The sequence below is a fragment of the Crocodylus siamensis genome, chromosome 2, assembly GCF_052110815.1.
Source record: "Crocodylus siamensis isolate JL-2025a chromosome 2, ASM5211081v1, whole genome shotgun sequence".
NCBI lineage: Eukaryota > Metazoa > Chordata > Crocodylia > Crocodylidae > Crocodylus > Crocodylus siamensis.
In genome coordinates, this window is record NC_143396.1 from 176,261,794 (window position 1) to 176,276,029 (window position 14,236).

Consider the following 14,236-nt stretch of genomic DNA (forward strand, 5'->3'; position numbering starts at 1 on the left):
GGTGAGGGGACGCGTTGCCATCGCTACCGCCCCCCCCGTGAAGGCGCCTGGGAGGGGGGTGCCCCAGGACTAGGCCGCATTGCCATGGTTACGGCGGCGCCGGGCCGGCTGCTGGGTCGGGGGGGCAGCGCGTGCTTCAGTTTCCCCGGGGGTCCCGGCACTGGGCAGAGCCCATGGAGGAGGGGTCCTGCAGGGGCACGGCTCTTTCCTTCGCTTCCCTCCGCCTCTCGGCCCCGTGCTGGAAATGTGAAATTACAATAATAATAAATAACAGATAATACAGACACTGTAAATACAGATCATAAAAAGGGAGGTGGGTGGAAGTGAGGCACGCTCACAGAAGGCCTTGCAGGAGGGAGGAGCCAGGCTTCATCGTCCCGCCAGCCCCGACCGATCTGAACGTCTGCGTTTGTTCAGAGGGACGGGGCTTGCCCAACCTTGGGCGTTTTTCTTTCTCTGAGGGACACCTCCCCCACCGGGCTAAATGGGCCCATTGCATTCCTCATGCAAAGAGGCCTTCAGCGGAGTTAAACCAAGGAAGGAATTGCCTCATTTTTGTATCATCATTATTTAGGTAGTGGAAAGCAATTTTGAAATGGAGTGCCCCTCCATTTACAGAAGTTATGCAGGGGTGGCTTGAGTTCACTGAAGTGTGCCTCGAATTCTAAGTGGTTGAGAACTACAGGTTTCCCTCTATTTATGTGGTACATGCGTTCCTGGAAAACTGCGCATCAATCAAATTCCTATAAAGGGAGCCCAGCCTACAATGCAAGAAACAGGGATGTAAGAAATAGGGTTTTGTTCCCATCTCAGTGAGAAAGTAAGGCTGCGGGGATGGGAGGGGCATGGCACAGCCCGTGGGCAGCTCCCCAAGGCTGCAGCAGGGAGCAAAGTGGGGGAGCTGTCAGTGGGTGCAGGACTTAGGGAGTGAGGCTCTTGGTGCTGCGTGCATCCTGGGGGACTGTGCCGGGTTCTTCCCTGGGGTGCATGCCCCCCGGATCTGCGCGCAGGACAAGAGCAGGCTGCTGCTGCAGGCTGGGGCCAGCAGCAGTACCAGGTTCTTCCCGGCAGTCAGGGCAGGTGGTGGTGCTGTGAGGGGAGATGCTGCTACCCCAAAATTTGCCATAGCCCCCCCAACCTGATCTTCCAGCACCACCACTGAGTGCCTGGAAGAACCCAGTGCCACTGCAGGTCCCAGCCTGCAGCAGCAGCCTGTTCTCATCCCGTGTGCAGATCTGGGGGCACATGGCCCCCACCCCCAGAAAGAGCCCACCACAGCCCCCCAGCCTGCAGCCCTCCCAGGGTGTGCATAGCAGTGAGAGCTGTGCCCTCCTGCCTCACACCCCATACCCACTGACAGTTCCCTCCGCTTTTCTCCCTGCTGCAGCCTACAGCTGCTGGGCTGCACCATGCCCCGACCCCCCCATGGCTCCACTTGTCCCCACTCACCCCAGCTCCTGCTGCAGCAGTCCTGAAAGCAGCCAACACCACCTGCCTGCACCATGGCACAGCCCAGGAACTGGGGTGAGTGGGGACAAGTGGAGCCCCAGGGGATCATAGCACAGTGCAGCCCAGTGGCTGCAGGCAGCTGGTGTCAGCCACCCCCAGGGCAGCTGCAACAGGGGCTGGCATGAATGGGGCCCCCAGCCCTTTCCTCTCCCTGAACAGACTGACTTGCTTGGGGGGGGGAGGGAGGCACCTATGCTGATTGCAGAAGAGTGAATTTACCTTGCATCTAACAAATTTTGGGTATAAAAAGGGTCATCGCATAAGAGTGAATTTGCATGTACAGAACCCACATAAATTGTGGGAAACCTGTGCTGGCTTAAATCATTACTACCTTGCAAGGAAACTTAACTTTGTGTTTTTTACAGGGGAGGTGAACTGAGAACACTTTCAACTGTTATTGCTTGTCTTATAGTAAAATTTTTATTTTGCCAGTTTTAGGTGTGTCTGCATGTTCATTAATGTGCTGTAATTACAGTGCATTAAGTTTAGTACCCATAATTACTTAATGCGCTGTAATCAGTGCCATTGCACATTAGCACAGATGAACGCTTTTTAAGTGATACTTAATACCCATTGAACTAATCTACTGCGCATTACCATGTTTTTTGCATGACGTGCTAACGCACAGTATAATTAGTCCAGTGAACATGAAGCCTCTCATGTAGTAATGTAGTCATTGTAACCACCCTGGTCTTGTGATTTTAAAAAGAGCTTGGTTGGAAGAAAATATCATTTTCTTAGTTTCGGCCCTGCACTGGTCTTAATCTATCCTTGGATATAATTTAAAAACAAATTATATGTTCTGATTTCCTTGCTTGTTACTCTGGTCCCTGCACAGACCCACTAAAACCTTATTTGGTTATTCAGAGTGAATGCTGTGAGTACAGGTTTCCCTCGCCAACCACAGGGGTTAGGTTCATGAAAGTTTCCATGGTTGGCAAAACTGTGGTTGGTAAGACAAATGGCTTATGGGAAGAAATGGGGTTAGACTTGAATATGAGTTCCAGCCTCCAGGGAGTTCGGAGAGAGTGGAAGGAAGGCGATGAGACGGGGGGCGCCACGTGCATGTACAGTAAATGCATGTGGCCCCAGGCAGCCTGCAGTTTAGCTCCAGCAGGTAAGTGTGGGAGAGAAGGGGATTGAGGTCCCTGTAGGGATGGAGCTGCAGTGCTTGGGGCTGCAATGAGCAGCTGCAGGGCCCCAGTGTGGAGCAGGATGGGGCTGTGGGTGGCTTATCCAGGGGAGGGGGAGGGCCAGCTCCCTGCCAGCGCACACACTCCCGAGGGGCAGAGGAGACCCCCAAATCTATACGTGGGGCAGGTGTAGGTTGCAGGCAGGGGCTCCTGCCCTGCTTTGCTCCTCTGGGGCCTCTGCCAACTGGCAGGCTTGACCTGGCATGGCTGGTGACAGTCGGGCCGCGCAGGGATCTCGCCACAGCTCACTCTCCCCACTGCCCTGGTAATGTGCCTCCTGCACTTGCCGCTGCTTTGAGGGGGTGCAGCCCCATGCACAGAAGGTGCGTCACCAAGGCAGGAAGGGAAGCAGGGCAGCAGGGTGGTGAACAGCGGCGAGCAGCTTCTCAGTGCAGGCCGCTGTTCCCTGCTGTCCTGCTTCCCTCCCTTGTGACCTGGCACATCAGGGAGCAGAGGAGCTGCACGGGGATCTCTTCACCTACTGCTGTTCACCCCACACTGCTTTGGCTGCCCTGCCCAAGCCCACAGCAAGCAGCAGAGGGTAGTCGGGGCAGGGGACTGCAGACCTGAGTCCATAGCCCTGGCAGCCAGAGGCCCCCTCTGGCAGGGCTGGGGGAGCAAAACCGTGGATACTCAAAACTGTGGTTGGTGACGGAAATCTGTACCTGTCACCTATATGTAGTACTTTCTCTTTTTAAAAAAGAGATGCATGCACCAGACAAGGTGGGTTCTTACAATGGTGGTTTCACAATATCACTTCAGAGTTAAAGCTGTCTCTGAACCTGAACTGGATAAAATGAGAAAATATTAGTTTCTCCTAATGGACCACAGGAACATCATTTCTAATCCTAAAGCATTCTACCAACAGCCACACTAAATGTTTAGTAGTTCATTTTGCACCATTTTTGGGAAATATTTTGAGTGATTTTCTGCTAACTACTTTTCCCCTTTCTTGGACAGGAAGAACCTCATCAGTTGTATCCTTTCTGTAAATTCCATCCTTCACACTGAGGGAGGAGCTGTGAGAATATTTGGAATGAATGATTTGCTTCTTGCCTAATAAGTTTACACAATGTTACCTTCATTATTACTCTATTTTAACTTCTCAGTAATCAGCACCATCTTTTTGAGGTCCTAGGGGTAACCAATAGCTTCTTAGGGAATGTATTCACTGCAGAGTTAACTCTGGTGCTGCTACAACTTGGCTCCTGACCAAGTTAATCAGAAAAAATAGGCTTTTAGAGATGTATGTGAGAGATAGGAGGATGGGCAGACTGGTTGGTCCATAGTAATGCTCTATCGACAAATGAGGTTTGTAGAGTAATCCTCATGAAATCTGTGAAGCACACACCCCTGAGACCTGACATTACACAGCTGACAAGAGGTACTAAAAAGGATTCCATAGCACTCCCTCTTTTCTCCCTTGAGTTAAAACCTTGATGTCCCCCACACACACCCCCACACCCTTTCACCCTTGCCAAAGGCTTTGTAACCGCCGAAGAAAAAAGACAAATTATTCTTCAAAGATTTCTGCTACTAGAATTTCTCCAGCATTTTGCTCCACCTTCCTTCAACTAGAGAAACATGAAAACCAAGTTCTGCTTGAATAGGATTAGCAACCTTGGGAACTGGAATACACCCATCCATCACATGCGGGTGCTCTCATCCAAAGCTAGATGAGAACCAACGCTATAGAGAGGATCAGAGTATCAACCTCAATCTTAGGAATGATTCAGCAAATGTGGCTAGAAATTTGGGGTCAGAATTTCTGTATGGGCATTTTTCTCCAGTAGGGGTTTCCAAACTATGGCACATGTATGCAAGACATCTTGGGAGGTGCGGTATGTAGGAGAAACTGTAATGGTAGATTTAACTTTCGGTATTATAATAATAATTGGCATTTAAAGGGTTAAATATAAAATATATGCTGGTAGGGATATGCAGGCAGCTGGTAAATCTGGAAGGGGGGACACAATAAGAAAAAGTCTGAGAACCTCCATTCTAAGGAAAGTGTCTATAGTGCATGGGTAAGATGTTCAAGCCAGCACTTGCAGTCCTCCCTACCCCCAGGGATGGTGTCTAACAAGCAACCAGTGAGCTACTAAGATAATACAGCTAAAATAGCAGGGTTGTTTCAATACTGAAGTCTGCTAGCTAGGCAGTGCTTTCGCAGCATACCATACTTTCTTGCAAACCACTCTAAGATATTTTGGATGCATATACACGATCGGGGAGGTTACTGCGATGCACTGTAATTCCAGCATGTTGGAGCATGGCAATTGCTGCACTCCAGCAGCATGCTGTGCCTTGTGGATCAGCATCCCTGTGGTTCAAAATTGCAGCAGGGGTGCTTCATTTAAAGTTTGTTAGATGCTTCTCCTGGGGCACATGTCTAAATGCCCTTTGTTTTTGGGAAGGCAGAACGAAGAAAAAAAAAGATTTTTCCAGAATTAGGGCTGCACACAATAGAGACAGCTTGCTCACCCTTCATTTGCTGCTTAGACAAAACCTACCATTTTAACCCTTTCATGTCTGAACTGTCAGCAGATCTAGGATTAGGGGGGAAAAAACCTAAAAACAGCCTGCAGGACTGTGAAATAGGAAAAGAGACTAGTAGCTAACAAAAAGCAGAACTGCTGAAGAAATGACAGCTTGATTTGTGGAATATCGAGACTATTAAGAAAGAAAGGATTGTCAGCACCTCTGTAGTGAAAAGCAGAGAGCAAAATTGCCAAAGATAGGATGGCTTGATCATCAAGACCATAAAAAGAAGAGCAGGTCACTAATGCCTGTTGAGCGAAGAGTAATTAGCAGGAATAGAGTAAATTATAATAAACTATGAAGTCAGTTGACTCCCTCAGGGCTGCCTGCTTAATGCTACTCTTGTGTGCAGAAAATCAGCTTCTCATTTCAGGACATGCTTTAGGAAGCCTGATTCTTGGGAGCAGGATATGTGTGGCCTATAAATTTGGTGTATTCTTGCTGCAAGTTTTTTCTGACTGGCAAATGGGTGGTGAAGGTTTGTTCCACTAGTCTAGGATTTGGGAAACCTGTATTAAGTCCCTGAGTGCATGAGTTCTTCATTTGCAAAACAGGGTTGACAGCACTTTCCACCCCCATTCACACAGGTATTGTGAAGTTAAATACCTTAAAGATTGTGAGGAAGATCCAATGCAACAGTAATGGGACCCATATAAGCACTTAATATCGAAAAAACCATTATACATATCCTACCTCCAGACAGCAAGCTATCATTCTGAATTCATGACATTTTTTATCCAAATTTAATGTAGTTTTCCCCCTCAAGGTCCCTATTGTCTTGGCTACATGGGCTGTTATGGATAGTGACTAGTGTTTCTGGGCACATTGTTTTTAAAAACAAAATGAAAGAGATCGCAACTGCTTTACTAGTAAAGCTCCTTAATAACTTCTGCCAGCTGTCATCTGTTCCTTTACAGATTTTGCTCTACTTAAATGGAATTTATTACATATTTTATTTCTTGGCAACTCTCCTAATGATTATTTATAAGAGTAAGTTGCTTTGCATATACAAGTAGTCCTCAGACTTATGATGTAATTGGTTCCTGAAAAACGTGTCTTCAGTCAAAACGTCATAACTCAGAACCAATTTTCTCATAAGAAACAATGTTATAAATCGGGGATTGGTTCCTGAACCAAGGCCCAATACCCTATTTTCACCAAAAATACCCCAGAATTTTGTACTTAATCAATTATAGATGAGTAATATAGCTACATTATTTCATAAACTTTTCATAGACATTTGGGCTGGAAGGGACCCTGAAGGATCATTGAGTCCAGCCCCTTGCCCCAGGGGCAGGGGGTCAGCAGGGATCATAGGATCCCAGCAAGATAAGTATCCAAATGTGTTTTGAAGGTGTTCAAAGTGGGTGCTTGAACTGCCTCAGGTGGCAGTCTATTCCAAACCTTGGGGGCTCAGACAGTGAAGAAGTTCTTTCTTATGTCCAGCCTGAACCGGTCACAGTGGAGTTTGTGACCATTCGATCTTGTCGTCCCTTGGGGTGCTCTGGTGAACAGACATTCTGATGAGTGCCCCTGATAAACTTATAGGTGGCCACCAGATCACCCGAGCCTGCACTTTTCCAGGCTGAATAGCCCCATTGCTCTCAGCCTGTCATTATAAGGTCTGTTTTCCTAACCTCTGAGCATGCACGTGGCTCTTCTCTGCACCCTCCCAAGCTTCTCCACCCCTTTTTGAATTGTGGAGCCCAAAACTGGATGCAGTACTCCAGCTGCGGCCTCACCAAGGCCAACTACAGTGGGAGAGTGACGTCCTGGAATCTGCTTGAGAAATGTATTAATGTATTTATGTTGTAAATACCAATCATATTTATTTGGAAGGACTTCTTCGAGGTGACTTTGCTGGACTTTTTGAAAGGCTCTTGGTTGGACTTTTTGAAGGGTTTTTGGCTGGAGTCTTCTCAGGAGTCTTGGCTGTAGGTTTTTCTGGAGTCTTGTCTGCTTTCTTAAAGAAAGTGTCCATGGAAGTTTGGACAGATATTCTCCAGGGACATGAGCAACGCAGCGAACTTGTTCGCTGGCATGGTGTCACATCAGATCAAGCGTTGTAAAGTTGAAATTGATGTCATACAGTTGAAACAGGGTGTCAATTTATAAACATTGTAAGTGCAAAACGTTGTAACTAGAAACATAAGTCGAGGACTGTCTGTATTCTAAATGCGGAAGTTAGAGCTGTACCTTACGTTTGGATGTAATTAATTATTTTGGGCTTTTTACATGTTACTCAACAGGTCAAGTTTTCAGTTATCCAGATAATTTCTTGGCACTTGATCTTGCTTTGCTACTCATTATGGCCATTCTGGAAGCAATCCGATTATACTTGGGTATGTTACGCTATCACTGTTCCCTTTAAGACAATGTTTATCTCTTCATCCTTAAACATTAATGACTTTGTGTACATCAAAACATGTTGATTTAGCAAATCAACATATTTTATAGGTTGTGGTACATGCCTGGTATTAAGCATTAACTGTTCAATCTGTTGGGCAAAAGGCAAACAAAACTAGCCTACAGATGTTGGTTATTAAATATAAGTAGTGTGTACTATTGAAAAGTGATGGCTAGACATAGTGATAATTGCTACAAATATAACACTGGCATGTTGCTGTGTTATTTGTAAGTGTTGTGAGAGACGGTAATCTCACCACAGAGCTTCTGATTCAGTAGTAGGAGATGCCTTCTTTACACTTCCAACAGCATAAACATGCAATCACATCACTGGAATCATCCCCTGTGCAGTACTCAGTATAGAGCAATGGTGAGCAACCCATCCAGCCCTCTGGGGCTGGGCCAGGGCATGGCATGTGCCCACAGGGCTCCCCCTGGCTTTGGGAATTGGTAGGTTGAGCAGCAGCAGCATTACTGTATTGACTTGATTCTAAGATGAGTGTTTTTACCCCATTTAACATTGGGGGAAGACCTTTAGAATTGAGTCTGAGGGCGGTGTGGGGAAGGCAGCTGCTGTGTCTTAGCCTCCAGCACCTACCCAGGATCAGGGCCATAGCCACAGCTGTTGTCTGGCACTCCTCCCCCTGCCTCTGCACCCCACCATCTCCCTCCACCACACACAGCCTCTGCTGCCCTGCCTGCCAGTCTCCCTCCCCTCCCTTACCCTTCTTCTGTACCAGCAGGCATCATGCATGCTGCAGCCTGGGTGCACAGAGCACAGCCCCAGCCTGGCCCCATAGCAGCAGTGTGCAGCTCCCACAGCTACAACAAGAGCTGGGCATGGGCTGTGCTCAGTACCCCAGGCTAGAAGTGGGATGCAGCCTGCCACTGTGGAGTAAGGGTAAGAGTGGGGGAGAGTGTGCCTAATACTCTTAAGACATTTAGATCATGGCCTATGGTGACTTCAGTTGAGTTGCATCTGGAATGAGTATGGCTAGTGCCTTCATTTTTATAGTTAAAAAGAGGCTTAAACAAGTTCCCTGTGTGGGCTCAAAGCCTACTGGATGAACACACTGTATACAAGGAAGTTATGACCTTGAGCCTGACTTGGAAGAAAGGTACAAACCAGAAATACAACACAATTTTTTAACAGCAAAGGCAATTAAATATTGGAACAGATTCACACAAGGGACATGGTAAATTCTCCATTGCTTGAGACGTTTAAGTGGAGATTGGATATCCTGATAAAAGTTGTACTATAGTAAACAGGTTATCAGGCTACATGCAAGAACCAACAGGGCAATTCAGTGGTCTGTTCAGCAGTAGGTCAGACTGGATGCTTGTAATGGTCATACCTGCCTTTAAAGTTCATTAATCTATGCAGATAACTTAGATGTTGCAGCTCAGAGCTGGGGTGTCAGGATTGACCGGGTTGTAGGCAGTCACTCAGCAAATTACTGTAAGCAAGCCGAGGTCACACCAGGTATCATTTGAAATCCAAGGCTTCAGGCCAAGGATTGAGGCAGTATTGTGTCAGGGAAGAAGGTAGATCAGAGCTAGGAGGTCCAAACAGAGCTGGGGATGGGGAGGAGCGGGGCAGGGATTGTGGTTGGGCTGGGATCAGGCAGGAGCTAACAAGAACAGGTGTGGAACTGGGCAGCAGTCCACACAAGCAGTGTTGCTGGGACAAGTCCCACAGGGGTTATGAGGATTTTTATAGACCTCCTGTAAAACCCTCCTGTTAGGGGTTTGTGGTGTCTATAGATTCCCCAGTCACCTGACTCCTGGTTAATATATCCTTATGGGAGGAACCAGCCTGGGCTGGGGCTGGCATCTGACCAGCTGTGCAGTGGTGTTGCGGGCCCAGCCTCTGTCTGTTGGCCTAGCTACCCCAGGTTCAAATCCCAGTAGCCCTAGTAAGGGGTGTCTGGCTTACTTGGCCTCACCTCTAAAAAGGACAGTAGTAGGCTGTTGGCATGCCTGCTGGAGCTGCTGAATCAGTGCCACTCTGGAAGCCAGGAGACAAAAGCCATCATTGCTCACCTTTTCTCCTGCTGTTGCTATTAACTGCCAATGGTGACCAAAGGCCCTGAATTCAGCAATAGCATCCACCCCCCGTTTTCCAGAGCCATGCCAGTGTCGTGGCTCTGGCAGCTGTGCCAAGCCCCATGGGCCACAACTTAACTCTCTGTGGCCCCAGCTAGACACCCCTGTCTTAGGATATCAGTAGCTTGTCCTAGATCTAGATTAGCTTTGTGATCAGTGCAAACAGCTATCCATTGATTTTTTTTTAATTTGTTTCTATGCTTACAAACAATAGCCCTGATTCAGGAAAGCACTCAAGCATGTTCTTGAGCTTAAGAATCTGCTTATGTGCAGTCATTGAACAGGAACTAGAACTCAAATTCTCACTGCAAGTCTAAAAACCTCTAAAAATGCTTTTTTTATTTCTACAAGGTACAAAAGGTAACTTGACAGAAGAAGAAGCTTCACTAGGGGTCAGTCTTGTGATCACTGTTGGCAGTGTCATCCTGTCTGTCTATTTCTTGGTATGGGAGACCTATGTCCTGAAAGCAGATGTCATTATAAACACTATTCTTCTTGTGATGTATGGGCTTGAAGCAATACTACAGATCATTGCCATTGCTGCATTTGTCAACTAAACTTCTGCTCTGCCCAGCATTGTACAGGGCATCTTCTTCTGATGCAGTTCTTCAGTAACAGGGACAAAGGTGCACCTTTAAAGGGTTCCTTGCAAAAGTATTTGGTTTAATTTTCTCCACTGTAAAACCTGAAGAAACTCCTCTTCCCTATATTACAAGGTATGTTTATAGCTTTTCTCTGGCAGGAACTTCCCTGAATTAGCAGTGAAAATATTCTGAACAGTGGTTTTGCTCCACTGTCTACAATTAATTTGTTCAAAAGCTAAGACCATGAATCACCAAACTACTGAAGTACATGTTTCAATTTAAGCATATGAATAATTCCCATTGAAACCTACAGGAATGCTCTGGGTTTACCGTTAGGCACATATGCAAATATTTAGCAAACTGAATTCCTGTATGGGTCTGTGGTATGTGGAGATGTATTTTTATAAATGGTTGATTTAGTTATGAATCAAATATTTGTATCCACATCAGAACAAATACAAACCTGTGTATTACTCTGGTTATACACTGGTTTTAATTCCATTGATTTTAATGGCATCATACCAGCATAAAACCCCAGTAACACAGATCTGAGTCAGGAAGAGGCATAACAATGTGGCCAGGTGTCTAAGGCCGCTGCTGCACACAGAGGCAACAGCAGCTTCCAGGTACCAGTGGCATGATTGGCCACATCATTATGTGGCAACAGCTGTATTTTTCCATCCCCACCCCCCAAAGTTGGCATCTGAGGCAGCTGCCACTGGATTCAGGCTTTACATTAAAAGAGGTGAATCAGGTCCAATATACTATGGGCTCATTTCTGCCCTACTATATGTAGGATTGTATTTGAGGGAAGAATTTTGCCCTATTACTCATATTCTGATTTGACTTGTGCCTCCTCACACAAGCATAGCTATACTGACTCCATGGTGTAACCTCTCATTTATCCTTGGGTATGTAAGAACAAACAGTGGCTTGATCTATACTACACAACTCAAGGGCAACACCACCTCTCTGAATCAAAGATGGCTTCTGCTGCCACCTGGCATGTCTGCCTTCTGCCAGCTGCTGCAGCTCCTTTAACAGCAAGGTCTACTCTGGGTGCACAGTTGCTGTAGAAGAGTTACCAAGAAGGATGTGAATTGCACCCTAAAACCTCCTTGAGAAGATGGTTGGCTGTGTGCTGCCAGAAGTTCTGGTGGCAGAAGCAGGCTAGTGTAGACAAGGCCAAAACTGAGTCTCATATATGCACAAGGGAGTTGAATGATCCTTGCTTTGGCAGCCATGGACTCAGTTGTCTACATTAAGGTCAGTTTCAGCATTGTGAAGGCCATCATGGGACTTTAATATGGGTGGACCTTAAGGGGACCTCACTGTTATGCACATTTTGGGTGTCCTTTGTATTGCTACAGGTGCCCTACCATTGAACTTCCTGACTTTAAAGTTTGGGTCTAATGTTGTTGACAGTTTTTATATTTAATATGTGATGTGACTATTTTTGTAAATTTCTCTTCCTGTTCTGCAAAATCACTATTTTAAGACTTGTTCTTCTAAAGGAAGTATTGTATGCAAGCCAAGTTTTTCAAACAACTATATTTTTAAGCAATAATGTGATCCTATGGTGGAAGTTGTACAGGGGTATAAACTGTATATTCATAACATTTTATTTTTATATCTATATTTAAAAAATAAACTATCAGACCAAGTACTGTTTTCAAGAACAAAAATGTCTTGAGCTACATTCTGGGGACCAAGGCTCTGTGTGAATATGTACATGTGCATGCATGTGTGCTTGTACACCTGAAAAAGATTCTTCTGATTCTGTTGTTGTGTTGACGTTCCCATGCAGTGTGAGGTCCCTGGCAGGCATTACATCTGTCATATGTTATATGCAAGTACTTCACAAGAAATCATAACATGCCAGAAACGTAGAACAGCAACTTTATGGTGCAAAAGTATCCCATGATAATTTTAACATGTGGTCAGTTGGCATGTTACAGTTTGTTCATGTAATATTTGTATACAGTGTGTGATAAAAGCAATGCCTGTCCAAGGCCTAGAAGAGCATCCCTAGGTCTGAGTTTATTTACATTACACAGCTACAGGGACCAGAAATGAAGCCAGACACTGGTATAGCCCAAACACTGTCTCTGCTACCCTACTTTTCCCAGTTATGATGCCAAATGGTGGAAGGGCCCCTGTGGTAGCACTATGCTACCAAAGGAGCAGTTCTTCTCTCTGAGCCACTAAGCACCAATTTTAAGGCCAGATTACACCTACTATGTAGGAAAAATCAAATCTACACTTCTGCAGAATTTGTAGGAGTTCTCTCATGGATTAAAATCCTAGTCCCATTAAAACCAGCAACAAAAAATTCCATTGAGTTCAGTCACTCCAGGATTTTACCTCTAAAGTCAATGTGAAAACTGTAGGATTGGGATCTAAGAAGTAGCAAAGAGTGGCTAACTATTCACGTGCTTAATCAGCATATGTTACATGTCCACTCTTTTGTACTTCAACATTTGCCTGATATAAAGAGATCTGCCCAACATACACCTTCTGTTAATGCTGAACATACAACCTATAACATATCTACATCCAGCCTAAACACAAGAATAACACACCATGCATGAATCCTTGTGCAATTTATTTTAATTTGCATATATGAATAAATACATGCTCATTTCTTGGTACAGAGTGCTGCCCTTGTATATGTACACAGGACAAGTGCATAATTCATTTAACTGCTTATCACAATATCAGTCCCAGTGTGTTGTCTTTTGCTTAGCTTAGAACAAACTTCAGTTATTTGCATATCAGTTAAGTGAATAAACTGCTTAGGGCCAAGACTGCCCCAGTTTCTACTTTGCAATGTAAGTGTACTCTATTAATTGCATGGATATGGTGAGGTGGAAGCAGCTGTCCAAAGGCTGCTTTGAAATGGAAGGAGCTAGTCAAGTTTAGGATTGTAGCAGGGCACAGTGTACTTAATAAGCACTGTTCACATTAAACTCAGGTAAGTGCATAGGCTTTTCCAATCCCAAGGCTATGCTCTTAAACAGGGCACACCTTACTTTGTTATACCTGCCTCATGCAAAGGTTTGAAAATGTAGGTCTCCTTTAAACCCAAAGGAAATAGTATGCAATCAAAAACAGTCACCTGATGTAAGTGCACATGCAGACATGTATGACTAGTTGAGTCGGAGTTCGAACTCCAGTATAAACTTATGTCTTTCCTTTGCCTCTGATGGCCTAGAAGAGTAGCTGCAAGTACAGCACATCATACAAGTCTGTGTAGAGATAACAAAGACATAGATAATTGCCAAAAGTCATTACCAAGTTAAATACATGTGTTATTTTGTTTCCAAAGGTTGATATCATCCCACAAATAAGAAGTGAAGTCCTGTGGCCTGTGTTGCAGGCCAAGTATACAGGCTCTGTCTCTTGGTTTTCCACATCTCCTGAAACCTTAGCCTTTAGTTTTGGGTAGGCCTGGACAGTTGTATGGTGGAAATGTAGCAGCTACAGCCTGGCTCTTTATTTGAAACATGGGTCTGTGATACTTTGCGATGTCTCTATATTGCTCTCCAGACAGCCTAGCATTGACTTGAAAGCTGCTTCTAAGAGTTTAACTGAAGGAAACACTAAGACAATCTTCTTTGCAGTGGGGAGGAAACAAGAAACAAGAATACTGCTTTCTTGGGAAGTCAACTAAAGTCTAATCTACACACACACACTGTGTGCAACCGCCGGGCTTCGACTAGCCGCTTTCGGGCGGAATTTGATCTACTGGCGGATGTCACGCCCCTTCTGGGCCTGTTTGTTGCTGAGGTAGTTCTCTCCTCCTCACATCGCCAACCCTGTTCTCGCCTGCCACGTCTTGGTGTCCTTCAGTAGGCAGGGTCAGTTAATGGGTCTCTCGGTGGCCCAGGCTGTGCC

General features: G+C 45.6%; 1 protein-coding gene across 1 annotated transcript; it reads left to right on the plus strand.

The window, feature by feature from the left end:
- The first annotated feature begins 7 nt into the window (after positions 1–7).
- On the plus strand, positions 8–12,041 carry TMEM80 (transmembrane protein 80). Its single transcript, XM_090032400.1, has 3 exons — positions 8–6,233; positions 7,493–7,585; positions 10,107–12,041. The coding sequence occupies exons 1-3, from the start codon at positions 6,086–6,088 to the stop codon at positions 10,310–10,312; spliced, it is 447 nt and encodes a 148-aa protein (XP_089888526.1). The 5' UTR covers positions 8–6,085; the 3' UTR covers positions 10,313–12,041.
- Positions 12,042–14,236: the final 2,195 nt, after the last annotated feature.